At 43.5% G+C, this 25,832-nt stretch overlaps 1 protein-coding gene and 3 long non-coding RNA genes across 6 annotated transcripts in view; 2 read left to right on the top strand and 2 right to left on the bottom strand.

The window, feature by feature from the left end:
* Positions 1–218: 218 nt before the first annotated feature.
* LOC125917192 (leucine-rich repeat-containing protein 37A3-like) overlaps positions 219–25,832 on the top strand; it is a 50,569-nt gene continuing 24,955 nt past the window's right edge. Inside the window, exons 1-4 of the mRNA XM_049623452.1 lie at positions 219–4,627; positions 5,720–6,690; positions 8,958–9,029; positions 14,266–14,337. Coding sequence (XP_049479409.1) covers positions 317–4,627; positions 5,720–6,690; positions 8,958–9,029; positions 14,266–14,337 — 5,426 coding nt within the window. The 5' untranslated portion in view covers positions 219–316. The remainder of the gene's footprint in view (positions 4,628–5,719; positions 6,691–8,957; positions 9,030–14,265; positions 14,338–25,832) is intronic.
* On the bottom strand, positions 7,623–22,221 carry LOC125917193 (uncharacterized). 3 transcript variants are annotated; one of them, XR_007456107.1, is made up of 3 exons: positions 20,352–22,220; positions 19,594–19,648; positions 7,623–7,787 (listed from the first exon to the last, which is right to left on the bottom strand). It is a non-coding gene; the product is annotated as an uncharacterized LOC125917193 (long non-coding RNA). The 3 variants fall into 3 exon arrangements; XR_007456108.1 differs by lacking the exon at positions 7,623–7,787 and adding an exon at positions 14,587–14,787 and having other exon boundaries at positions 20,352–22,221; XR_007456109.1 differs by lacking the exon at positions 7,623–7,787 and adding an exon at positions 14,794–14,947 and having other exon boundaries at positions 20,352–22,221.
* LOC125917195 (uncharacterized) lies at positions 14,946–17,467 on the top strand. The gene is made up of 2 exons (XR_007456111.1): positions 14,946–15,061; positions 15,650–17,467. It is a non-coding gene; the product is annotated as an uncharacterized LOC125917195 (long non-coding RNA).
* The window catches only part of LOC125917194 (uncharacterized), a 17,013-nt gene continuing 16,249 nt past the window's right edge, over positions 25,069–25,832 (bottom strand). Inside the window, exon 2 of the long non-coding RNA XR_007456110.1 lies at positions 25,069–25,269. This is a non-coding gene — a long non-coding RNA (uncharacterized LOC125917194). The remainder of the gene's footprint in view (positions 25,270–25,832) is intronic.

The raw sequence follows: 25,832 nt of genomic DNA, 5'->3' as shown, positions 1-25,832 counted from the left end.
GCATCAAAGGCTCCCAGAGGTGGTTCCAGTGCCAGGTTGGGATCAGAATCAGACCATCGCTCCGCCTCCTCAACTCAAAAGTAAGACTAAAACTGTAGGTTTAGATCAAGCCGAAGATCACCAGTCATTTGAAATACTTGTTCCATCTCTGGATAGTCAGAGTTCAAAGCCAACAAAGTTTATTGTTTCACCCCTAAACCTGAAGAAAGATCTAGCTCAGCATCGAAGGCTTGCCAAAGTTGTTGGAACTCCAAACCAATTTGCAAATAAAGAGCACCTACAACAACAGCTGCAGGATGATTATTTAGATTCCAATATGGGTCTCCTGTATCCTGAGGAGAACCTACCTATGGGTTTCCCAGGGGGACCAGATCAACTTCCAAACTTCTCTGAGGAGGCTGAAATTCCTCCACCCTTGCAGAAGACCCCAAATCATCTAGAGTCCCCTGAGGAAGCTGAATCTTTTTTGCCCCAAGGGGAGGCCCAGGCTCAGCATCCAGAGCCCTCTGAAGAGACAGAAACATCTCTACTTGAGCAGGAGGCTCCATCTCAGCGTCCAGAGTCCCTTAAGGATGGAAATTCAGCAAACCCACAAGAAGCCCCAGCTGAGCCTTCAAGTACCCCTGAAGAGGTCGAACCTTCTTCAGTCCAGCAGGAAGCCTCAGCTCACCCTACAGAGGCCCCCGAGGAAGTGGAACCTTCTCCAACCCCCCAGGAGGCCCCTGCTCAGCCTCCAGAGCCATCTAAGGACATCATATCTCAACTGTTAGCACATCATGAAGTAAATGTGCTATCTCCAAGTCAGAGTGAAGCTCAGAAGCCAAGCTTCCCCAATGTCACTGTTAAACCTCTGGATCTTACCATAACTCTAACTCAGCCTGCGGAGCACCCTGAGGAGGTTGAACCTACCCCAGTCCAGCAGGAGGCCCCTCCTCAGCCTGCAGAGCGCCTCGAGGAGGTTGAACCTACCCCAGTCCAGCAGGAGGCCCCAACTCTAGTTCCAGAGTTCCCTACCGAGTATTTAACTCAACTTGCAGTAAGTGATGAGGTGACATCTCTACCTCTAGGTCAGTATCCAGATTATTTAATGTTTCCCAGGGTTATAGGTAAGCCTTTAGATGTGGAATTTACCACAACTCCAGGGCCTGATAAAGGTGTTGAATCTTCTATAGCCCAGCAAGAGGCCCCACCTCAGCCTCTTGAACATACTGAGGAAGCAGAACTTTCTCTAACCCAGCAAGAGACCTCGGGTAAGCCTCCAGAGGAGGTTGAGCCTTCAAGTGAGCAGGAGACCCCAGGTCAGCCTTCCGAGCCTCCTGGGGTGATTGATCCTTCTCTAAGGCAGCAGGAGACCCCAGCTCAGCCTTCAGTGCCTCCTGAGGAAGGTAAGCCTTCTCTAAGCAAACAGGAACCCCCAGCTCAGCTTCCAGACCGTTTTGGAGAAGCTGAACTTTCTCCAACCCAGGAGGAGGCCTTAGCTCAGCTTGCAGAGCTCCTTAATGAGGCAGAATCTTCAACCCAGCAGGAGACTCCAGCTCAGTCTCCAGGGGAGATAGAATCTTCTGCAACCCTGCAAGAGCAACCAGCTCAGCCTCCAGAGCTGCCTTCCAGGGAGGTGGAACCTTCTCCAACCCAGCAGGAGCACCCAGCTCAACCTCTATGGCATCATAAGATGACAGTTTCACCTCCAGGTCACTACCATGATCAACATTTAAACCTGCCCAATGTCAGTGTGAAACCTCCAGATGTGCAGCTTACCATGACTGCAGAACCCACTACAGAGGTGGGACCTTCTCCAGTTCGGCACGAGACTATAGCTCAGCCCTCAGTGCCTCTTAATGTGGAACCTTTTGAAACCCAGCATGAAGCCCCAACTCTGCCTCCACAGTCCCCTGAGGTTGAATCTTTGCCAGTTCAACAGGAGACTCCAACGCAATCTCCAGAATCTACCACACAGGAGAAACTTCCAACACAGCAGGAGACCCCAGTTCAGTATCCAGAATATCCTGGAGAAGTTGAACCTTCTACAACTCAGCAGGAGGCCCTAGCTCAGCAATCACAGGCCCCTGAGGAGGGTGAATCATCCTCAACCCAGGAGGAGGCCCCGACTCAGCTTCCAGAGGCCCAGGAAGAGGGTGAACCTTCCCCTCTCCAGGAGGAGGGCCAGGGTCAGCACCCACAGGCCTCCGAGGGGAGTGAACCACCTACAACCCAGGAGGAGGCCCCAGTTCAGCATCCACAGACCCCTGAGGAGGTTGAACCTTCTTCAACCCAGCAGGAGGCTCCAGCTCAGTATCCTCAGGCATCAGAGGAGGGTGAGCCTTTTCCAACCCAACCAGAGACCCCAACTCAGTATCCAGAGCCCCTTGAGGGGACTGAACCTTCTCCAGCCCAGTCAGAGGCCACAACTCAGCATCCAAATCCCCGTGGGGAAGTTAAACCTGCAACCTATCAGGAGGCCCCAAGTCAGCATCCACAGACCTCTGAGGAAATTAACCCTTCTGCCACTCAACAGGAAGCCACAGCTCAACATCCAGAGCCTTCTGGTGAGGTTGAACCTTCTCCAACCCAACAGGAGGCCCCAGCTCACTCTCCAGAGCATCAGGTGGTAACAGTTTTTCCTCAAGGTCAGAATCAAGCTCAGCTCCTGCTGTTGCCTAATGTCACTGTTAAACCTGTGGATTCCTCAGTTACCATGACCTCAGAATCCACTAATGAGGTTGAAGCTTCTCCACTCCGAGAAGAGGCCTCAGCTCAGTCTGGAGTGTCCCCTGAGCAGTTGGAACCTTCTCCAATCCAGCAGGAGGTCCCACATCAGCATCCAGCTGCCCCTGAAAATGTTGAGCCTTCTCCGATCCAGCAGGGAGTCTCCACTATGCCTGAAGATCTTCCTGAGGAAATTGGACTTTCTCCAACCCAGCAGGAGGTCCCACATCAGCATCCAGCGCCCCCTGAAAATGTGGAATCTTCTCCAGTCCAGCATGAAGTCTCAACTCCACCCGAAGATTTTCCTGAGGAAATTGAACTTTCTCCAAGCCAGCAGGAGAGCTCAGCTCTGCCTCAAGTGCCTGTTGCAAGTATAGAACCTTCTCCAATCCAGCAAGAGGTCCCAGCTCAGCAACCAAAGCCCAATGAGGGGGTCGAGTCTTTTCCAGTTCAGTATGAGCATCCAGCTCAGCCTCCAGGGTCCTCTACAGATGTTGTAGCTCAGTCTCCAGTACAGCATGAGGTGACATTCTCACCTCCAGGTCCAGGTGAAGATCAGCATCCAGTGTTGCCTAATATCACAGGTAAACCTGTGGATCTGAGGATTTTCATAAGTCCCCAGGCAACTAAGGAGGTTAAACATCTTCCAGTGCAGCAGGATGTCCCTGCTCAATCTCCTATTCCCCCTGAGAAAGTTGAATTTGCTCCAGCTCAGTCCAAGCATCTTTCCCAGTCTCCAGAGTCCCCTGAAGATGAGTCTTCTCCAGGCCAACAAGAGGTCCTAGCTCAGACTCCAGACCCCCCTAAGGCTGTGGACCCTGCTTCAGGCCAACAGGAGGCCCCAGCTCAGTCTGTAGTCCCCCAGCTGGCCCCAGCTCAGCCTTCAGAGCCTCCTGAGAAGGTAGAACCATCTCCAGTTCAGCAGGAAGTCCCAGCTCAGCCTTCAGAGCCCCCTAATGAGGCAGAATCTTCTCCAACCCCGCAGGAGGCCCTGGTTCAGTCTCCTGTCCCCCAGCAGGCTCCAGCTGTATCTCCTGAGCCCCCTAAGGAGGTAGAACCTTCTCCCACACTGCAGGAGGCCCCAGCTCAGCCTTCAGAGCCCCGTAATGAGGCAGAGTCTCCAACCCAGCAGGTGGCCCCAGCTCAGTTTCCAGTCCTCCAGGAGTCCCCAGCTATGTCCCCTGAGCCCCCTAAGGAGGTGGAACCTTCTCCCACACCTCAGGAGGCCCCAGCTCAGCCTTCAGAGCCCGGTAATGAGGCAGAATCTTTTCCAACTCAGCAGGGAGCCCCAGTTGTATCCCCTGAGCCCCCTAAGGAGGTAGAACCTTCCACACAGCAGGAGGCCCCACCTCAGCCTTCAGAGCCTCCTGAGAAGGTGGAACCATCTCCAGTCCAGCAGGAAACCCTATCTCTACCTCTCAAGCCACTTAAGGAGATAGAACCTTCTCTAACACAACAGGAGGTACAAGCTCAGCCTTCAGAGGCCCCTGAGAAGGTAGAACCATCTCCAATTCTGCAGCAGTCTCCAACTCAACCTCCGGAGCCCTCTAAGGAGGCAGAAACTCCTCCAGCCCAGCAGGAGTCCCCAGTTCAGCCTCCAGAGCCACCTGAGGAGGTTGTAGCACAACCTCCAGTCCATAATGAGGTGACAGTTCCACCTCTAGGCCAAGAGCAAGCTCAGCATCCAAACTTGCCCAATGTTACTGTTCAGCCTGCTGACCTGGAGCTTACTGTAACTCCAGAACCTACTGTGGAGGCTGAGCAGTCTACAATCATGCAGCAGACTATAGCTCCTCCAGAGGACACTGAGGCGACACCTCCACATCCAGAGCAGGTCCAGGCTCAGCATCCAAATTTGACTGAAGTCAGAGTTCAGCCTTTAGACCTGGAACTGACCATAACTCCAGAACCCACTACAGAGGTTGAAACTTCAACCACGCAAGAGATCCCAGGTCACCCTTCAGAGCCACCTAAAGAGGTTGTAGTTCAGCCTCCACTGTTTCAGGAGGTGACAGTTCCAACTCCAGGTCTGGATCAAGCTCGTCATCCATCGTCACCTAATGTAACAGTTCAGCCTTTGGACCTAGAGCTTACCATAACTCCAGAACCCCCTATGGAGGTTAAAGCTTCTACAGCCCTGAAGAAAACTACAGCTCCTCCAAAGGACCTTGAGGTAACATTTGCACGTCTAGAGCAGGTTCAGGTTCAGCATTCAACCTTGAATAAGGCCACAACTCAACATTTGGACCTGGGGCTTACTATAACTCCAGAATTCAATAAGGAGATTGAACTTCCTCTACCTATGCAGGAGACTCCAATTCAGCCTCCAAAGCCACCTGAGGAGGTTATTGGAGCTCAACCTCCAGTATATCAGGAGCAGACTGTTCTGACACCAGGTCAGAATCAAGCTCAGCATTCATCACTGCCCAATATAACAGTTCGACCTTTGGACCTGGAGCTTACCATAACTCCAGAGCCCACTGTGGAGGTTAAAACTTCTACAGTCCTGAAGAAAACTACAGCTCCTCCGAAGGACCTTGAGGTGACATTTCCACATCTAGAGCAGGTTGAGTCTCACCATCCAACCTTGACTGAGGTCACAGTTCAGCCTTTGGACTTGGAGCTTACCATAACTCCAGAATCCACTACAGAGGTTGAACCTTCTCCAGCCATGCAAGAGACCCCAGATCAGCCTCCAGAGCCGCCTAAGGAACTTGTAGCTCAACCTCCAGTATATCAAGAGGCAGCAGTTCCAACCCCAGATCAGGATCAAGCTCAGCGTCTGTGGTTGCCGAATGTAACAGTTCAGCCTTTGGACTTGGTGCTTACTGTAACTACAGAACCCACTACGGATGTTAAACATTCCTCAGCCCTGCAGCAGACTACCGCTCCTCCAAAGGACCTTGAGGTGACATTTCCACATTCAGAGCACATTCAGCATCCAACCTTAACTAAAGTCACAGTTAAACCTTTGGACCCAGGGCTTACCATAACTCCAGAATCCACTACAGAGACTGAACCTTCTCTAACCATGCAAGAGACCCCAACCCAGCCTCCAGAGCCACCTAAGGAGGTTGTTCAGTATCCGTCCCAACAGGAAGTGACAGTTCCTACTCCAAGTAAGGATCAAGGTCAGCAACCAACATTGCCCAGTGTCACAGCTCATCGTGTGGACTTGGGGCTTACCATAACTCCAGAACCTACTACAGAGGCTGAACATTCTACACCCGTGAAGGAGACTACAGCTCCTCCTCCAAAGGACCTTGAGGTGACACTTGCACATCCAGAGCAGGTTCAGAGTCAGCATCCAAACCTGACTGAAGTCACAGTTCCACCTATGGACCTGGAACTTACTGTAACTGCAGGATCCAGTGTGGAGACTGAACCTTCTCCAACCATGCGAGACACCCCAACTCAGCCTCCAGAGCCACCTAAGGAGGTTGTAGTTCAATATCCATTCCAGCAGGAAGTGACAGTTCCAACTCCAAGTAAGGATCAAGGTCAGCATCCAGCATCACCCATCATCCCATTTCGTCATGTGGAGCTTACTATAACTCCAGAACCTATTACAGAGGCTGAACATTCGACAACCCTGAAGAAGACTACAACTCCTCCCCCAAAGGACCTTGAGGTGACACTTGCACATCCAAAACAGGTTCAGAGTCAACATCGAAACCTGACTGAAGTCACGGTTCCACCTATGGACCTAGAAATTCCTGTAAGTCAGCAACCAGAGTCATTTGAGACAGGTTTTCCTCCAACAACTGAACATCCTGTGGTGCATTTTGTAAACTATACCTCAGAAAAGGCATACACAACTTTAACTTGGCAACCAGAACAGAATGCCACCACAAACCTCAAAATATGTGAGCGCTGTACCTGCAAAGAGGAGACACTGTCGTGTGTTGGTCTCAGCCTACAGCAGAGGCTCCGCAGAGTACCCGTGCTGGAGCCCGACACCTACAACGGCACCTTCACCATCTTGTAAGAATCGCCTTTACTTGTTTGTTCTCTGCCTCCTGCTTGACATGGCAGTCTCTTCCTCAATGTCGTCCTGGGCCTTCCTCATCTCCCCAACCACGTTGACTGACTTTCTGTTTTTACCTTTTCTTTGTCAACTATCCCTTATCTTCATTTTCCTTTTTACTACTGTTCGCCCTTCTGCAATCTTTTACTTGTAATTGTCCTTATTCTTTTTCCTTATCCAATTTTTAGCCCCATTATTTCATTCCTTAACCTCTACTCTCCCATTTTTGCTCCATCCTCTATAATAGGATACAACAGAGTAGTGAAGAGTAGAGATTCTGGAACTAGATTGCCTGCGTTTGGGCCGAGGTCTGTCATCTATTAGCTTTGTGACTCAGTTTCCTTTTCTGTGAAATGGAAATTATGATAGTTACCATCTCATGGGATTATGGTGAGATCTAGATGAGGTAATACATATGAAGCACTTGGATCAGTGCCTGGCAAAATATGAGTGTTAGCTGTTATTATTTTGATTCCCCAGACCTCATCTTTGACGCCCGGCCTTCCACATACAGTACTCAGTTTGGGCCCAACCCAAGAGTAAGTACTATGGGCGCCACACTAGGATGAAATCGTCTTCAGAACATGAAATGACAGGTGGGAAGAAAGGAAATGGTCATAAAAAGGGAGGTGGCATGTAATTAAGTACTAAAAGAGGTACCATGGGTGTTGGAATTCAGCAGACTCTGTAATCAGCGGAGTATGGAGGTCAGGGAGAGCTGCATGGATAAGCTAACACTTTAGCTGAGACTTAAAGAGTGGCTCTGATGTGTTAAATAGAGAAAAAATGGGTATAAGTCTAGGCAAAGGCACGGCTGCAGGAATGATCAGGAATTAAGAATTAGGTTAAGCAGTTAAAGATCCAATTACGAGAAACCTTGACTATCAGCTAGAGAGGTTTGAACGTTAGATTCTGAGTTATAGAGAGCCATTGAAAGTTTTCAAGCATGAGATATACAGACCGTTGAAACAGGATTATTTTCAGTTCCCCATATAGGCCGATCTGGAGAGGAGAGCTTGATCCAGCGAGACCAGATAGAATGTTCTAACAAAACCTGGGAATAAAGTAACAAGGGGCCGACTCAGAGTGGCTGAAAAGAGTAGAAAGAAAAGCCTTGAGAGCACTGCAAAGGAGGAAGTGACAAGATAGACTAACTGATGACAGTCGCGGGTGGGGTGTGCACGGGAAAGAGAAAACTCAGATATTACTCTGAAACTTCTGTCCCAGATAAGGAGAATGATGGAAGTTGAGGCATCTTTTACCAGGGAACACAGAGCAACCAGAAGGCTTCAGGTTGACTGGAAATGTCCACCAGGCACATGGGCAGATGGGTATCTGTTTTGAATTTATTCCTGACTCCCCTGAAAAAAATGTGTATATAAACTGACCAGGTAAGCTGTTGCTGAGGGAAGAGGACAAAACTAAAGGTAAAGATTCAAAGTCATACGCAGAGTTAGCGGTTGAAACTGAACCTCAGGCATTTAATAGCTTCTCTTAAACATGTGTAATTCATGGATACATGAATTATCATGGATACTTTTTTTTGTTTTTAATGTCACAGGTATAGAGGATAAAACGTGAAAATCCCACCCCACCCTCCCTACCACTCATAAGATAACTCCTGTCACCTTTTTGGTGTGTGTCCTTCCTTCCCATCTCTTTCCTTTGCATTTTTTCCTAATTTCCTAATGAGGGGATACTTTTTAATTCCTTGCCCAGTGATTTGTTGCTTTTCCCTATACAATATGTCTAAGAAATCTTTCCATGTTAGTTATTCTAATTTCTAACTTCCCTTATCCTTCTAACACCTAGAGAGGTTTCAGTAGAGGGCTTCTTTACATTTGTTTGCTGATAATGGTAAATTGTTTACCATTTTTTTCGTTGAATTATTATTTTCTCATTGATTTGTGGAAGGAACCATTTTAGACACATAAGTGATTTGGGGAAAAAAAATACTTATCTCCAGAGTAATTAACGGGCGTTATCTACCCAAGGAATGGAACAAATAGGAAGTTCAGGTGCTAAGGAGCTGGCTTGTTTGTGCCAGTGGCCCCACGCTATCTCTTTATTAATTGCACCACCTGGGATGCTGATAGCCGCGGAAATTAGAAAGTTGGCATTTACTGCATTGGAATATTCCCCACAAGGTTGCCAGTGATTCTTTTATTTATTCTGTTCATTCCTTTCCTACCTATTCAAGGATCTGAACTGTGTTTCTTCACAGAAATTTCCAAGGAAACTCTATTTCTTACATTGATGAAAATGTATGGAAGGGATACCGTTGGGCTGAGAAACTGTGAGTATATTCTCTCCAAATACGAATACAAAAAAAACCAAAAAACTAACTGCATTCTAAGGTCCTTCTTGGTCCAGAACTTTGAAGTCAGTAGCTCTGAGGAAAGGTGTTTCCCCTTCCATATCCCAACTCGACCTCTACCGATTGCAATTCTGTGTTAATTTTTTTTTTAACGTTTATTTATTTTTGAAACAGAGAGAGACAGAGCATGAACGGGGGAGGGTCAGAGAGAGGGAGACAGAGAATCTGAAACAGGCTCCAGGCTCTGAGCTGTCAGCACAGAGCCCGACGCAGGGCTCGAACTCACGGACCGCGAGATCATGACCTGAGCTGAAGTCGGCCGCTTAACCGACTGACCCACCCAGGCGCCCCATCTGTGTTTATTTTAAAAATTAAATTTGGCAGGTTCCCTTTAAAATTAGAATCAATTTCAACTTATTTTCCATTATACAAGGAATACGTGATTATAGTCTCAATATATAAAAATGAAATAACAGGGGGGCCTGGGGGGCTTATTCGGTTAAGTGTCCAACTTCGGCTCGGGTCATAATCTCAACGGTTCGTGGGTTCAAGCCCCACGTTGGGCTCTGTGTTGACAGCTCAGAGCCTGGAGCCTGCTTCGGATTCTGTCTCCCTCTCTCTCTGCCCCTCTCCTGCTCATTCATTCCCTCTCTCTCTCTGTCTCAAAAATAAATAAACATTAAAAAAATTTTTTTTGATGAAATAACAGATACAGTGAACACCTGCCTTATGTTCTAATCCCCCCACTGCTGGGATAGCCACTACTCTGGATTTAGTATATATCCTTCCAGACCTTTTTCCATGCATTTGCCTACATACATATTTACAGCAAAATAGGTTTGTTGTGTGATTTTCTTATCTTTTTTTTACATAAATTGTAACATCCTACAACTCGATTCTTTTGCTTCGTGGTATGTCTTAGACTTTTTTTCTTCCAGTACATAGAGGGTTACCCCATCCATGCAAGCTGCTGCATAATATTCCATAGTATGAGTGTATTACGATTTAGTAATTCCCCTCTTGATGGATGTTTAGGCTGTGTCCAGTTTTCTTATTACATGCATTGCTGCATGGACCACCTCATACATGCATCTTTGTGTACGTGGGTGGGTATTTCTGTAGAATAGATCCCTGGAAATGGAACTGTTGGGATGAAGACGATGTCGATATATACAATTTTAATTGCCCTCAAAAAAGGTGTGCCAATTTACACACCAATCCATACACCATGACAGCATTCATTTCCTCCTACCCTCCCACTCTTGGATATTCTCCATTTCTTGGCTGATCTGGTGGGTGAATAAAATGGGTCCCTTCTGAATTTGAATTTTTCTGATTACGTATACATTTAAATATCTCTGTATGTTTCCTGGGCATTTGTGTTTCTTGTCTGAATTTTCTGTCCTTTGCCAATTTTTTTGTTATCTTTTTTTTAAATTGATTTGTAGAAAAAGTCAGTGTAGACACAAGTAATTTTGGAAACAATATTATACTCAAAGTAACTGACTGGCATTTTTCATGACAGATTGTGTGTCATATCATTAGTTCAACTTGGGTAGATAAGTCATAAATGACTTCTGAATTAATAATAAAAGACATAACAGTCATAGTAATCTAAATGTAGGGATTATGATCCCCCTAAAGTAGATTCCCCCCTGCCCCTTAGTCTGATAACCTTACTGGTAAGGGACAAATGGTAGAACAAGGTAGTTGTTTTCTTATGAATTTTATGAATTTCTTAAATACTATATATAGTTTATATTTTCTCATGATAGTATCTAACTTGGAGATCTTATTTCCCAAACTTGTAAGAAAAATGAAAGTAATTTGGCACAAGGAACAAGAGAGAGTGGAGAGAGTGGGTAGGCTGAGGGACAGGGGTAGGAGAAAAACTTTGAATTGTGTATTATATACCTTTGGAATTCTGAGCCATGCAAATATATATTACCTATTAAAAAAAATAAACTGAAATTAAAAAAATATTTTTTGAAAAGCGTGTATTTGGTAGTTTATATACTAGAAGATGAATCTGGTAAGATTTGATGATTCTTAAAAAATTTTTAAATGTTTATTTATTTTTGAGAGAGAGAGAGAGAGAGAGTGAGTGAGCAGGGAAGGGGCAGAGAGAGAGGGAGACACAGAGTCCAAAGCAGGCTCTAGGCTCCGAGCTGTCAGCATAGAGCCTGATGTGGGGCTCGACCCCACAAACTGTGAAATGATGACTTGAGCCGAAGTCAGACACTTAACCAACTGAGCCACCCAGGTGCCCCAAGATTTGATGATTTCTAATTCAGCTTGAGGGTTATGCCTTGTAAGACAGAAGTTTTTAACTATGGGTCAATAGTCCCCTGGGGCAGGATTTTTAACCTTTTTTTCTATATATCAAATTTTTAAAAAAATTTTTTTTAACATTTATTTATTGCTGAGAGACAGAGCATGAACAGGGGAGGGGCAGAAAGAGAGGGAGACACAGAATTGGAAGCAGGCTCCAGGCTCTGATCTGTCAGCAGAGAGCCCAATGTGGGGCTCGAACCCACGAACCGTGAGATCATGACCTGAGCTGAAGTTGGACACTTAACAGACTGAGCCACCCAGGCACCCTTCTATATATGTATTGATGATCTGCAGAAGCTTATGTTCTTGGGATAATGTTTTCAAATGTATAATAAGTTAAAATATATAGGAAAAGGAAATTATGTGGAAATAGAGTTTTCAAAAAATTTTTAAAAAGATTAGTGATATAGCAATAAATCTGCTTCTGTTAGAATATTAAATAACAAAATATAATGGTACGCCTACTAACTATTATAACTTCAAGGTACTGATGAGAATAAATGATATTTTGAGATATCCACGCCAAATATGTGATATGAAAATATCTGATTTCTGCTGGGGACCAAATTAACTACACTAATCTGTGGTTTGTTGCCTGCATTCATAATGGAAGGAAATGCTAATTCTAGTTAGAGGTTTGTGAAAATAGAGATGTGATTCTATTTTCCATCCAAGTTTGGCACCCACAAATTCAGTCCATTCTATTCACGGACCTGAGCCCTAAAGGGATGGTCTGCAAATTGAAATCGCATGCACACCTTTGCACGTATTCAAGAAAGTGCAGTTTTCTAGGGAAAGGGTCCATTCCATAGCTTTTATGAAATTCTCAAAAGGTTCTTGTCTCAAAAGATTGAGTCACAAATTGGGGTGGAGGTGGAGAAAGACATTTGTTTTCCTGTGAAGTTGTACTTATTCTCATAAATGATGATAAATGAATGATTTGTTTTAATTAAAAGTAGTATATTTGCAAATTGATACCTGTCACTTTCTGAATTCATTCAACAAATATTTATGGAGCATCTCCTATGTCCCAGGAACTGTTTTACATGCCAGGGATATAAGCTCAAGAACAAAACTGACCAAATATCCCACTTGTCAAGGGGTTTACAAATATATAATATAAAAACAAATATGTAAATATAATAAATACATAGAATTTCAAGTATTGGTAAGAAATCAGTGGCCAGATCTCTCAAGTTTTCTAATTTATTCAACGACCGTTTCTGCTGCTCATAGACTGAGTTTTTTACTAATGATAATACTTTTCATTCATATAATCTTGAGTTGGTTCTTTTTATTAGATGTACTGTTTACCTCTGTCTGAGGATATATTAATGATGCCATTCTAAATTTTGTATACTGTTTATTTTTGAGAGAGAGAGAGAGTGAGAGACAGAGTGCAAGTTGGGGAGGGGCAGAGAGAGAGGGAGACACAGAATCTGAAGCAGGCTCCAGGCTCTGAGCTTCAGCACAGAGCCCAGTGCAGGGCTTGAACCCATGGACTGCAACCTGAGCCGAAGTCGGATGCTTAACCGACTGAGCCACGCAGGTGCCCCATTAATGTTGCTATTCTCAAATCCTTTTGTGTTTTCTCTGTTAACTGTGTCATTGACTATAAGCTGTTATATTTGTTTTTTATTTTCTGTCCTGAATAGAATTGGCTTTCTCACTCCATTTGGTCATTCCTGAGTGCAATTTATCTTTGTAGTTGAGATTTGACTTGCTTCTGTTTTCTGGTCCTAAGGAAGAGGTGAAATGAACCACGGGGCTTGTTATTGGTGACAGGTCCCCCTGAGAGTTAAAGAAGAGGTGGGAGGTGACTTCTAATGGCTAGTCAGAGTGTATACCCTTCCTCCAGGGTTCTGGGACCCTGCCCCCTTCTAACACCAATGGCTCCTGCCTGGAAGAAAACACCCTTTGCTGCCAGATCCAAGGAGGAAGGATGTGGGGTTGATGTGCTGTCCTTGGTCCTACTGCAGCATCCCAGCTAATCACCCTGTAGGTGGCTCCAAGGCATTTCTGGTGGGGAGTGTTTGTAGAGCTACTCCCTTGGCTTTGAGCTAAGGTTGTGGATTTTCTAATTGTATCTTTTCTAATCATCCTTAGGGACTTTGGTGGAGTTTGGAGTTTGGTAGAGACTTGGCATGTTTCAATCTGCCAGCTTGAAATAGCACAACCTCTTAGGAAGACAATTTTGTACCCCTGTTAAATCCTGGAGAAACTTAGGCAAATGTGTACTAGGATATAAACAGAAAAATGTCCAAAGCAGCACTGTTTATAATAACTGAAAATTAGAAAAATCTAGTATCCACCAACAGTAGAATGAACAAATAGTGTTACACGGGTATTTACTCTATACTTATTAAACTGAGCATTTATGTTATGTGCATTTTATGCACATTTTTAGTTCTCACAGATATTTTTTAGATGGGGAAAAAAATTAGATGGCTTTACTTGTAGCACTGATATGGTTATAAATAGGGCTTCCACAATAAAATTTGGGAAAAGAGAGGAGGAAGTGGCAGTTCTGTCCATGTTTTTGCCACTCAGGGCTGGGTTCTAACAGAGATTTTGTGATCCAGAGAGTAGGCATTAAATGTACATTTTGGTGTGAAGAGTGGCTAGGGGTGTGTGTGTGTGTGTGTGTGTGTGTGTGTGTGTGTGAGAGAGAGAGAGAGAGAGAGAGAGAGAGAGACAAAGGAGTATGTGAGAAGAAAAGATTTGAATCAAACAGCAGAGATCACCATCCCTACATTAAATAAGAATTAGTGTATTTGGTGGCACCATTACCCAGGTTTCTCTCACATCTAGCGGTCCTGTGTAGCAAATAGTTGTAGTTATTTTTGCATTTTGACCCAGAAATGACCTTTTCATTTTGCAGAATTCTCAGTGACAATTATCTGACCGAATTACATAAAGACACATTTGAAGGCCTGCTATCCCTCCAGTATTTGTAAGTTAATCAGTTCATCATTTATTATGAGTTTTTAGTTATATTATTTATTAAAAAATACAGGGTTCAAATTGGATAATTGCAACAATTTCTTCTAACAGTAGAATTCTATAATTCTCTATAGTGGAATTCTATAATTCTCTCTATTAAATTCTATAACTCTGTAAGTCTGTGGGGACCCAGCCCATCTCTAGCATTAAATACCTCCTATGCATTTTCAACTTTTTAATTTTATAGACAAGATATAGGAAAAAGCCCTTCAGTTGTAGAGGAAAAGGGGTAATGAAGTCTGAGCAATTATGGACACCCATATGAACCTTGTTATGTAAGTGTTCATATACCATCTGCTTTTATTTATATTTATTATTTATGGCCCGTGGATCAAATCCTGTATATGGTCTGTCTTGATACAACCTATGAGTTCAGAATGATTTTCATGTTCTTAAAGGGCTGTAAAAGAGAAAAGAAGAGAAAGAAACAGAGAATATGTGACAGAGACCGTATATGGCCTGCAAAGCCTAAAATATTTACTGTCTGGCCTTTACAGAAAAGGTTTGAAAAAGTTGGCTTAGTAAAATGAGAGGAATTGAAGTTAACCTCAAATTGTCACCTACAAGACAAGAAAATATAGAACACTTACATTAATTTGAATGCCATTAACCCAGAATTTTTAAATAATTTAATCTAAATTAAATATTTAAATATTAAACATTTAACTAAGCAGGTGATACCCTATGACCCAGCAATAGCACTGCTAGGAATTTATCCAAGGGATACAGGAGTACTGATGCATAGGGGCACCTGTACCCCAATGTTTATAGCGGCACTCTCAACAATAGCCAAATTATGGAAAGAGCCTAAATGTCCATCAACTGATGAATGGATAAAGAAATTGTGGTTTATATACACAATGGAATACTATGTGGCAACGAGAAAAAATGAAATATGGCCTTTTGTAGCAACGTGGATGGAACTGGAGAGTGTGATGCTGAGTGAAATAAGCCATACAGAGAAAGACAGATACCATATGGTTTCACTCTTATGTGGATCCTGAGAAACATAACAGAAACCCATGGGGGAGGGGAAGGAAAAAAAAAAAAAAAAGAGGTTAGAGTGGGAGAGAGCCAAAGCATAAGAGACTGTTAAAAACTGAGAACAAATTGAGGGTTGATGGGGGGTGGGAGGGAGGGCAGGGTGGGTGATGGGTATTGAGGAGGGCACCTTTTGGGATGAGCACTGGGTGTTGTATGGAAACCAATTTGACAGTAAATTTCATATATTAAAAAATAAAAAAAAAAAAATAACTAAGCAGGTGAATTATGTAAGCAGTATTACCAAGTACATATTAAATTATTAAGAGATTAAGGATTTCAGTGTGGGAAATTTTATTAGTTTATTTTTTTATTATTATTTTTTATGTCATTTATTGTTAAGTTAGCTAACATACAATGTGCACTTGGCTTCAGGAGTAGATTCCTGTGATCAGTGTGGAAATTCTTATGCCACCATAAAAATAGATGTTTAAAATGATGGTTAAGGGGTTGGGGCTCCTGGATGGCTCAGTTGGTTGGGCGTCCGACTTTGACTCAGGTCGTGATCTCACAGTTTGTGGGTTCGAGCCCCGTGTCGGGCTCTGTGCTGACAGCTCAGAGCCCGGAGCCTGTTTCAGATTCTGTCTCCCTCTCTCTCTGCCCCTCCCCCACTCATGCTCTGTCTCTGTCTCTCTCAAAAATAAATAAACATTAAAAAAATGATGGCTAAGGGGCACGTGGCTGTCTCAGTCATTAGAGTCTGCAACTCTTGATCTCGAGGTTGTAGGTTAGAGCCCCATGTTAGGTATAGAGATTACTTAAAAAAAATGAAACCTTTAAAAATATAATGATGGTTAAGTGGTATAGTTAGAAATGTTTACACTAAACAAACATCAGAAATGCCTCTAACTTTGCTAATTACAGAATAAACATCTCTCCAGCCTCATTGTCAAGGAAGAAATGTTTGCATATATCTCTGTACATTAGACATACAGAGATACTAATGTTCTTTGCTATGGAGGTTCAGTGTTTATTCTTTGTCCATGCCATGCAAAGCTGTGTATTTCATTAATCCTTTTTTAAAAATTTTTTTAATGTTTATTTATTTTTGAGAGAGAGAGAGAGACAGAGTATGAGCAGGGTAGGCACAGAGAGAGAGGGAGACACAGAATCCGAAGCGGGCTTCAGTCTCTGAGCTGTTGGCCCAGATCCCGATGCGGGGCTCGAATTCATGAGCAGTGAGATCATGACCTGAACCGAACGAAGTCAGATGCTCAATTGACTAAGCCATCCAGGCGCCCCTCATTAATCCTTATTAATGATGTGCTTTAGAAAATAGATTCTTCTTGCAAATGTGGAAGGCTTAAGGGTAGTGAGTAAAAAGAATCTCATATGACACTAAAAATAGTCCTTCAAATTATCAAACCTTCCAAGTCTTAGGGGACAACCACTTTGTATTGGTCTTCTTGGCTACCTCTGCCATCTGGGCTCCAAACGTTACAAACACAGTTTGGAGAAAAACAAAAGAGACAAACTGCGCAATGGATAGGGCCTTTCATTATTTCTACTATGAGGTACTTTGTAAGCCAATTATTTCATGTCAGGTGAAGTGTTCTCATTCATTCATTCATTCAAAAAAAATGTGAATCAAAACCTAAAAAAGAATGTGACAGGCCCTATGCCCAGTACCATAGGCACGCAGATGGTTAAGACAGGCTTCCCACCCTTGTAGGAACTCATGATTTCACAGGGAAAATAAACAGAAGCTTAAACCATAACGCCTAAGCACTAAATGGATGATGAAGCACTGACAAAGTGCAGAAGAGGGAGCCACAAAGTCATAAAACCACATTTCTTTTCAGTCGTTTTGCTCCTTCTACTCACTACCCAGCTGTTAATTTATTTTATAAATATTTGAGTTTGTTCTTTGTCCATGCATCAGTTTTAAACACAGTAGACAACGCAGATGAGCAAGACTAGTCCATACTTTCATGGAGTTTATGCCCAGAGGAAATGGAATGCCAGAATAACTATATTAAGAAGAAATTGGGGCACCTGACCGGCTGAGTCAGTAGAGCATGCGACTCTTGATCTCAGGGTCGTGAGTTCAAGCCCCAGGTTGGGCGTGGAGTCTACTTTAAAAAATTAAAAGAAGGAGAAGAAGGAGGAGGAGGAGAGGGGGAGGGGAAGAAATGGATTTGGGCAATGAGAAGTATAAGTTGTTTTTGGAACACAGAAGAGGGGGGAAGACTTCAAGTTGGATCAGGGAAGTTACTAGAGAAATGCTGTTTGAACAGAACCTTGAATGGCTATGACGTATCATCAGATAGACATCTTGGGAAGAATATGCTTGCAAGATAGAGTGAGTGAAAGGCAAAATGCAGGAGAAATTTCTTTGGTATCTGTAGAGTAGGAAACTAGAGCCGGATTTAGGATTTTGAAGGCCTTGGATAATATGCCAGGCTACCGTGTTATCACAGCAGTGCTCTAGGACAAACTTTAGACTGCACCAGGGTCACCGGGAGGCCTTGTCAGAACACAGGTTCCACCTCCACAGTTCCTGATTCACTCAGTCCAGAGTAGAGCTGAGAATTTGCATCTTGAGTAAGTTCCCAAGTGACTCTGATATTTGAGAACCACTCCTGGAGAATTAATCTGGTGACTGTGTGCAGTATAGATTAGAATGGGAGAGACCAGAGATGAAAATGCCAGTCAGAAGATGGTGGTACCCATGTAGGTGGAAAGTGAGGGACTCGGCTGAAATCCATGGAAATAAGAGGGTCAACCATAATCAAGAATGGGTGTTTCCAAATAAAAATCCAGGACCATGTTGTTTTTTTGTGGGCCCCACTTGCAGCTGAAGCAGTTGATAAATTCATAGACCGTTTAGGCAACGTACGACCAAAAATAAATTTCTATTAATATGATAATATAATTCTGAGTTCGTTCAAAGTTAGGTATTGATTAGAGGAGTAACTTCTTTTCAAGTTAAATGAAAAGGTATCTTTTACCTCTTCTGGTATTGACTTGGTGTCAAGAAATAGAACTAAACCAGGAAGGTGTGCTAATGTGAGAATATCCCTTTTAATATTAGAAATTATATGTGGAGATCACAACTTTGAGCTCATAATTTAGAAATTGATGAGGCCACAAACAGTCATTTAATCAATTCTTCTGCTCTCAGGAAAGATTACTTCCAAGATCTATCAAGATCTATAGTTGTATATTTTATGTATGAAGATCACAAAGGTGAGACTCTTAAGAAAGGTGAGGACAGGGTTAGGGGCTCTGGAAGGTTCAAATAACAATTCCTAATACTCAGAGTTTAGCCAAAAGCTACTTATTCAATACTACCATCCTACTAATTAGATATCTTATAGCTAATTGAGGCAATATTTTCCTTTTCCTTTTCCTAGAGATTTATCCTGCAATAAAATACAATCTATTGAAAGACGTACATTTGAATCACTACCTTTTTTGAAGTTTATGTAAGTTACAAATATAATTTCATTATATTTGGAATTTGTATTAAACTTAATTGTAAACCTCTTTGTTATTCATTTTGAATGAATGAAACTTTATTAGTCGAAAGCTACTAAAATTATGTAGCAAATCTTTTTTGTCTGTGGCAAAGTTTGGTGTGAGAGTTATTATAGAGATCAGAGTGAATCGTTCTAGAGCAGCAGTTCTCTGCCAGGGTGATTTTGCATCCAGGTGACACTTGGTAGTGTCTAGAGACATTTTTGATTGTCAGACTGTAGATGTGCTCCTGGCATCTAGTGGGTGGAGGCCAGGGCTGCTGTCACACCCTACAGTTCACAGGGCAGCACCCCCCCCATAACAAAGATTATCCAACCATAAATCTCAACAGTGCTAAAGTTGTGAAACGTTTTTCTAGAGAAATAAACTTACTTCTCTAGAAAAAAATACTTACTTAACACAAGTATTTATTGAGCATTTACTGATTTGTATCTAATGCACCACATGTATAAACATGAAAGTATAAATCTTTCATGCAAATATTTTTTTAAAAAGGCAAGTATCTTTCATAGTGAGATTTCTTTAGTGTATGGAGAGAGTATTGTGGTTATGTTTCATTATCTATAAATTAGAATCACTGCCAAAGGATAAATATTCTGAAAGAATATCTTTTTTTTCTCTTTGTTTGTGTCTTGTTTTTTTTGTGTGTGTGTGTGTGTAGAAATCTTCGTTGCAACTTACTCACCGAACTGAGCTTTGGAACATTTCAGGCCTGGCATGGAATGCCGTTTTTACACAAGCTGTAAGTGAAATAGAAAATGAATACATGTTAAAAAAAAAAAAAAAAAAACTACATGTAAAAATATCATACAGTGATTGGTTAGGTGTGTGTTAATAAACCCAGTATGAATTCTGGAAAGTAGGTCTTAAAATCCATTTTTTTTTTTTTTTCAAATGAGGAAACTAAGGTACAAAGAGGCCAAGGGACTTGTCTTAACTCCTAAATGGCACTCTCTGCCCTCCCTCGTACCCAGCTTTGTGTGGGCAATGAAAGCCCCAAGCAAGTAACACCCAACTCAGTATTATCATGGGAATTCGTGACAGTGATGCTTCCCCAAGGTGTGCATGGTCCTTGAAATCCACTTTTGAATTTAACTTTGATTCCTGGTCATGTGCAAGTTTCCTATGCAAAAGAGAACTTCAAAGAACTAAGTTTAGCACAGAGTTCTCCAGGCAGCAAAAGGTGTGGGTGCTTCTTGAGCCATCAGGAAAGCAGAAAGAACTCCTGAATGAATGCCTGCCACAGGGCACTGCTCTCCATGTGTTTTCTTTCCTGACCACTCTTCAATTAAGAAGTGTGTTATTCCCTTTCAGCCGGAAAATTCTGTGATTTCTCTGTAAAAAAGCAAATCATACTGGACATGTTCAGTGGCCTGAGGGGGATTTTTAGACTCAAGGTTGAAGACCCTCCTCTAAAGCAGACGCTGGAAAAGACTGTCTTACTGTCTTGTGGTTCAGAAATCCGATTTCACAACTTATCTTCCATTAGATGAAAGTGTTTACGGTGTGTCCGGAGCTGGAGTAAGTTCCTGCGGGTGCCCAAGAGCAGGGGCCTCCTCTCTCCTCTCATTAATTTGCTGATGCCTAACTTGGGGAAAGAATACTGAGGGTCAGTTTTTTGTTTTGCCGGCATGCCAGAGAACGGGCTCATTGAGTTTCTCCACCAAGAGGTTTTAGTGGTGTCAATATAATGTCTTAAAACTCACCACCTCTACTAAGCATCTTATAACACCGAGAGTCTCTTCTAAGAATCTGAATTTCATAGTTATGTAGGCAATACAGGACAAAATAGGGTGGAATCCGTTGATAACAATGAATGAATTCATTGAAAAACACTCAGTGCCACGCGCACTCTGTGTCGACAGTGTACTAAGTACTGGGGGTACAAAGAATACACAGGGACTGTCCCCAAGAATCTTTCATACTGGAAGGAGAAAAAGATGGCCGTTGATGGGAAAACGTATGTGAGCCATGCTGGCATCAGTGCAGCAGGGTAACGAGCTAGGGGGTGACAAAGTAGGGGATGGTTGTGGAATAGAAAAGATTTGTCGTGGACAAGGCAACAACTTGCTTGTGTTGAGTTTTCACGTTCATCTTGATGAAGTTTTGGGGAGATGGTGGGGAGTCGGGAGCCGACGGCCAAGAAAGAATTCTTGAACATGTCTTTGGTGCAAAAAGGCGATTTTATGAAAGCACAGGGACAGGACCGTGGGCAGAAAGAACTGCGCTGGGGTTGTGAAGAGTGACAGGTTATATGCTATGGAATTGGGAGGTCAAGTCAAAAGGGAAGTCTCCAGAGGGACTGTGATATGTGAAAGAGGACTCCTAAGATACCAGAGGCCTTGCTATTGTCAAGCTAAGGTTGTTTTTCCCTCTAGCAAAGCATTAAGACAGTAGGGAGTTCCTGGAGAAATATTTTATTTGCCTGCCTCAAGTATCTGTCAATAGGCTGCAGGTTATAAGGAAATTTAATTTTACCTGAGATTTCCTTCTTGCCTTTGTTCCCCATATCACTATGGAGGGGTGATGTTGGGGCTCCAGGAAGCTGATTCTGTAGGTTTCTGGCGATTAGGCTATTGATAAGATTGCCTTTTTCTTGTAATTTACTAAGATATTTGTAAACTGATGGAAACTCCTATCTTGCCCGACTGAGATCTCTTATCAGTTAACCATTTGTTTTCTTTCCTTTCCTTTGTCCTCGAGCAGCCAGAATCACACATATCCCACCTGGGGCGGGGGCATGTGCTAACTTGTATTTTGCCCTCAACTTGCCTCATGCTCCCTCATCGATCTTACATGACAGAAAAAGGTAATTAAAGAACCAGAGCTAGCTGGTATTGAGAATAAATTAATACTCATGTCATGTGTGTTATGCCCAGAATTCGTGATCCCCAAATACCGCCAGGGAGCCGAGTCCGATGTAAAAGCAAAAGAGCCTTTATTCGAGCTAGCTCGAGCTCAATCCCCTACCTGCACTGATGCAGAGGTGAGATACCGGGGAGAGAGAGCCAGTTTCAAAAGGACAAAGGTTTTATTGGGGCCTAGGGGCAGTTGGTGAGGTAATGGCTGTGGCCTCAGCCGATTGGCTGGGGAAGGGTCCTGGGGAAGAGTCCTGTTAGGCAGGTGTGGGGGGGGGGGGTTACTCAAGGGGAGGAGGTGTGGTCAAGGTGAAGGACACAGAACAAGATGGAGTTAGCCGGCGTAGGCCCGCCCTTCCAATGTGGTTTGAATAGAGCTGTACTACTAAAACGAATTCACAGTTAACTTCCAAAAAATTATTACAGTACAGTAAGTGTGTATTGGAGGTTGGGCTCCTTGTTTGGGGCCAAACTTTTCTTTTCTTTTTTCTTTTTCACGTTTATTTATTTATTCTGAGAGAAAGAGAGCATGCGCAAGGGAGATGCCATCCCGTGAATTCAGTCACGTTATTACCTATGTGACTTAATTACTGGGGTGTTTATAAGTTGAAACAATATTTTCTCCAGCATTAAATAAGTTTGTAAACCTTTTGGGCCCCAGCTGAGGTGGATTTATCTTGAACTGACTGAAGCTTAAACTTCAGGTCTTCTCACTTACATAGGCCCCTTCCGAAGTCTTGGGAGGGACCCTCGCAGTTCCTGTACGCATAATTTTGCATGTTTTGATGAGGCAGGATTTCCCAAAGTAGATGAGGTCCAGACCCTACAAGGCCTCGATTCACCCCTGGGTTTCAGGTAATTCTATCTCAGTAAGTTTTTTGAATGAAGCCTCTTAAGTTATTGATAAACACTGAGTGAACACGTTAGCGGTGTGGTAAAGTCTATTTTGAATCTGAAATCCACCTCAAAGCCATGCCAAGAGTTTATTAATAAGGTACCACTTTTTGAATGGTAGTAATAATCCTATTTCTTTCAGATGAAATCAGGAATGAAATATATTATGGAAAACCAACAGTGGTTGATAATCCTAAATGTTAAGTATACTTTTTTTTTCCTGACTTTAAAGTGCTTCTCCTTCATTCACCTACACAGGTGCAGACCGATGGCTTATTTTAAAAAATTCACTTCATTGCTTCTAACAGTACGAGCTCCATGAGTTTAGAAGCCGAAGGACTCTACGATGTAGAAAGGCTGTACCTTATCGGGATAGAGCACATTCACATGCTGGCTCGTCTGTGGCGCATCAGTATTGTGCCAAGAACATAAGCTCTAAGGGAGAATAAGGAAAATCTAAGCCTTACCCCTTTTGAATTATTGTTGAGAATATCGTTGAGGTAGGTGTGGCCACCCTCTGAAGGCAAAGTCGAGCCGCAGTCACAGAGACGCCCTAACGCTCCCCCAGTCAACCGCCATCTGCTTCCTTTTAGACGGCCGCGTGCCCACACAAGTTGACACACTTCAGGATATTGTGATCGCTTTTTGGTATGTACTGGAAATCCTGACAGCTTCTTCTCAGATTCAGAAAGGCATCAACGTTAAGGATGAAGATGACAACTCAGGGCTGTCCTTTTGGGGTGATTTAGGGTAACTTTTATTATTTTCCGTGTGTGGTAGTTCAGAAGCTTTGCGATAGTCATACCCAACTGTTACTTTTCTTCTCCCAGCTGCATCTGATTCTTCCCACGTATATGCCAAGGCATCTTCTTTCTCTGGGAAGCATGGTAGTTGCTCCTCTGCCCCATATCATTTCTTTAATACCTACCTCTGTTAGGTATTTACTGCGCTCCGGCACTACGCTGAGACCTTTCGCTTGTGCTGCAAGTAAGACAGTGTGTCTTAAACTCTTAGAATAGAGCCTGGCACGTGGGAAATGCTCCGGATGTGGCCCCTCACACGGCACTTCATTTTCGTTTTTCCAGCAACTCTTGTGATACAGGTAGTATCATCCTCATTTCGGGGATGAGGAAGTTGAAACTCAGAGACATCGGGTGACTTGCCTAGGTTCACACTGTCAATAAGTGACACAACCACTTAAGAAGCTTCGCGAGTAATACAATTCCGCATTCCCTGGCACTAGGTAGGACCTGAATGACAACCGGCCTTTTGGGCGTCGTCCCTTGGAGTCAGCTTCTCACTGGAATAGGACCTTTCGAGCAGGGAGCTCCTTTTCCCTATGCTTCGGGAGCTCCTGGCCATGCCACCTATGGGCATCCCCAGGCTTCCTGCTCACCGCCTGGTGCAAATATCACATCGTCACTGCTAGGCACCCACTCTGTGCCCAGCCTTATGCTAGGTGCTTTGCACATGCTCTTTCCTTTAATCCTCAAATTGCCTTATGAGGTAAATGCTGCTAAAAAGACTCGGAGACGTTCGTTACTTAAGTCCCTTCACCAGGAAGTGACAGCCAGAATTCAGACCTAGGTCTGCCTGATTCCGGGGCCCTTGCTTCTTGGGCTGTTCCTCACTGCCAGAAACTCCTCTTCAAGGCTGTTCTCAGAACTTGAATTAAAACATGGGCTCACCATTCCAGATTCTTTAGGCTTCGCCCCTCCCCCCGCCCAACCCCTGAGAGAGGATCTACGTGATGCCGTTAGATGTCTTGTATTGAGGAGCTTCGCATGGGGAGTCATGTTCTCATGGCTCATGAACCTATGTAGATGAATAAAGGAAAGGGGTTATTCTATCCCCAAGTACTTCAAACATACTGGAATAGGGTCTAGATCACTCTACTTATTTCTTCAACTGCTTTCCTCCAAGGAGCCAGTTTTCCCTCCATGCCTTGGGATTCCAGCATAGAGAGTTTGGAGTCTGTCCTATTTGAAATGTATTTTCACTGCCTGCTTTGGACATTTTTTCAGCTAAAGCTGTTAGGATTTCAGTACATTCAGGACAGTGGTGACAAGCTTCAGTCCTCAAGTCTTCTCTGTCTCCTCAGTTAATAGAAAGGAAACGTAGCCCATCTGTCTGGACCTCTGTAGAAGAATTTGGAGAAAAAAAAATAACACGTAAGAAATGTTCCCTTATTTTGTGAGCTACCTTTAGTCTGTCCCGTTGCTCTGCAACGGAAAGCTTTTGCAAAAATACTTGAGTTTTCCTCTTCAAATAAGATAGAGTTTTTTAAAAAACAAAAAAATATCTAGAACAGTATTTCTTCAACTTTGATTATGAGACAGTCTTTGAGGATAACTGTTGTTATGTTTTACTCCCATAAAGATAAGCCCACGAATATCCAAAAGCCAATAGACTGAGTCAGCACACGTTTTATCTGTAAAATGAGGGAATTGAACGGAAATGGAGATGATGTCTAGTGCAGCGTCCACCGTTCGTTCGTATCGCAGTCTGTGGAAAAACAATTGCTGTCGGTCCAGCAGATGTAACCTGTCGGGTCAGTTCTCATTCTCCCCTTGGCTCAGGCACAATAGCTCCATGAAGAGAAGGCGGCACTAAAGACAGGAGGAGATAGGATAACTTGGAGTGGCCTGTATTTTGTTTTCACTACAGATAAACACAGGGCATTCATCTCAGCAGGAGGGCTGCCTGGGTAAGAGGAAGCACTGAGCCGATGGGTATAAGGCCATGGGTGAGCTACCAGGAAAGAGGGGGGGACAGTGGGGGTAGAGCACTGAGATAGTTGGGGGAAGGATAACAAACTACTAAATTGTTTTGGCTGCATAATTCTTCATAGTCTTTCTTAATAGGGAGCCGGGGGGGCGGGGCGGGGGGGGGGGGGGAAGTGGGCAGGGGAAGACACACACGTGGAAGAGGTTACTTGCACAGAGCCCGCCAGTAAGCTTGTAGGTATTAATGCCATTTTTATTTTTTCAAAGCCAAAGGACATTCGGAGCCTCAAGGTTGAGGAACTGTGTTTAACCAGACATGTGACACTCACGTTCTTTCTCTTCATAACATCGTCTGACTGGATATTAACTAGTGTTACACAAACCCGACATGTTAATGGGCCTGAAAAAACGTAGAAGAAGGGGCTGGAATAGGAAGAATAGGGGAG

This window comes from Panthera uncia, unplaced genomic scaffold, assembly GCF_023721935.1.
Source record: "Panthera uncia isolate 11264 unplaced genomic scaffold, Puncia_PCG_1.0 HiC_scaffold_1574, whole genome shotgun sequence".
Taxonomy (NCBI): Eukaryota; Metazoa; Chordata; class Mammalia; order Carnivora; family Felidae; genus Panthera; species Panthera uncia.
Note: the sequence above shows the minus strand (reverse complement) of the source record. Positions and strands in the feature narration are given on the sequence as shown.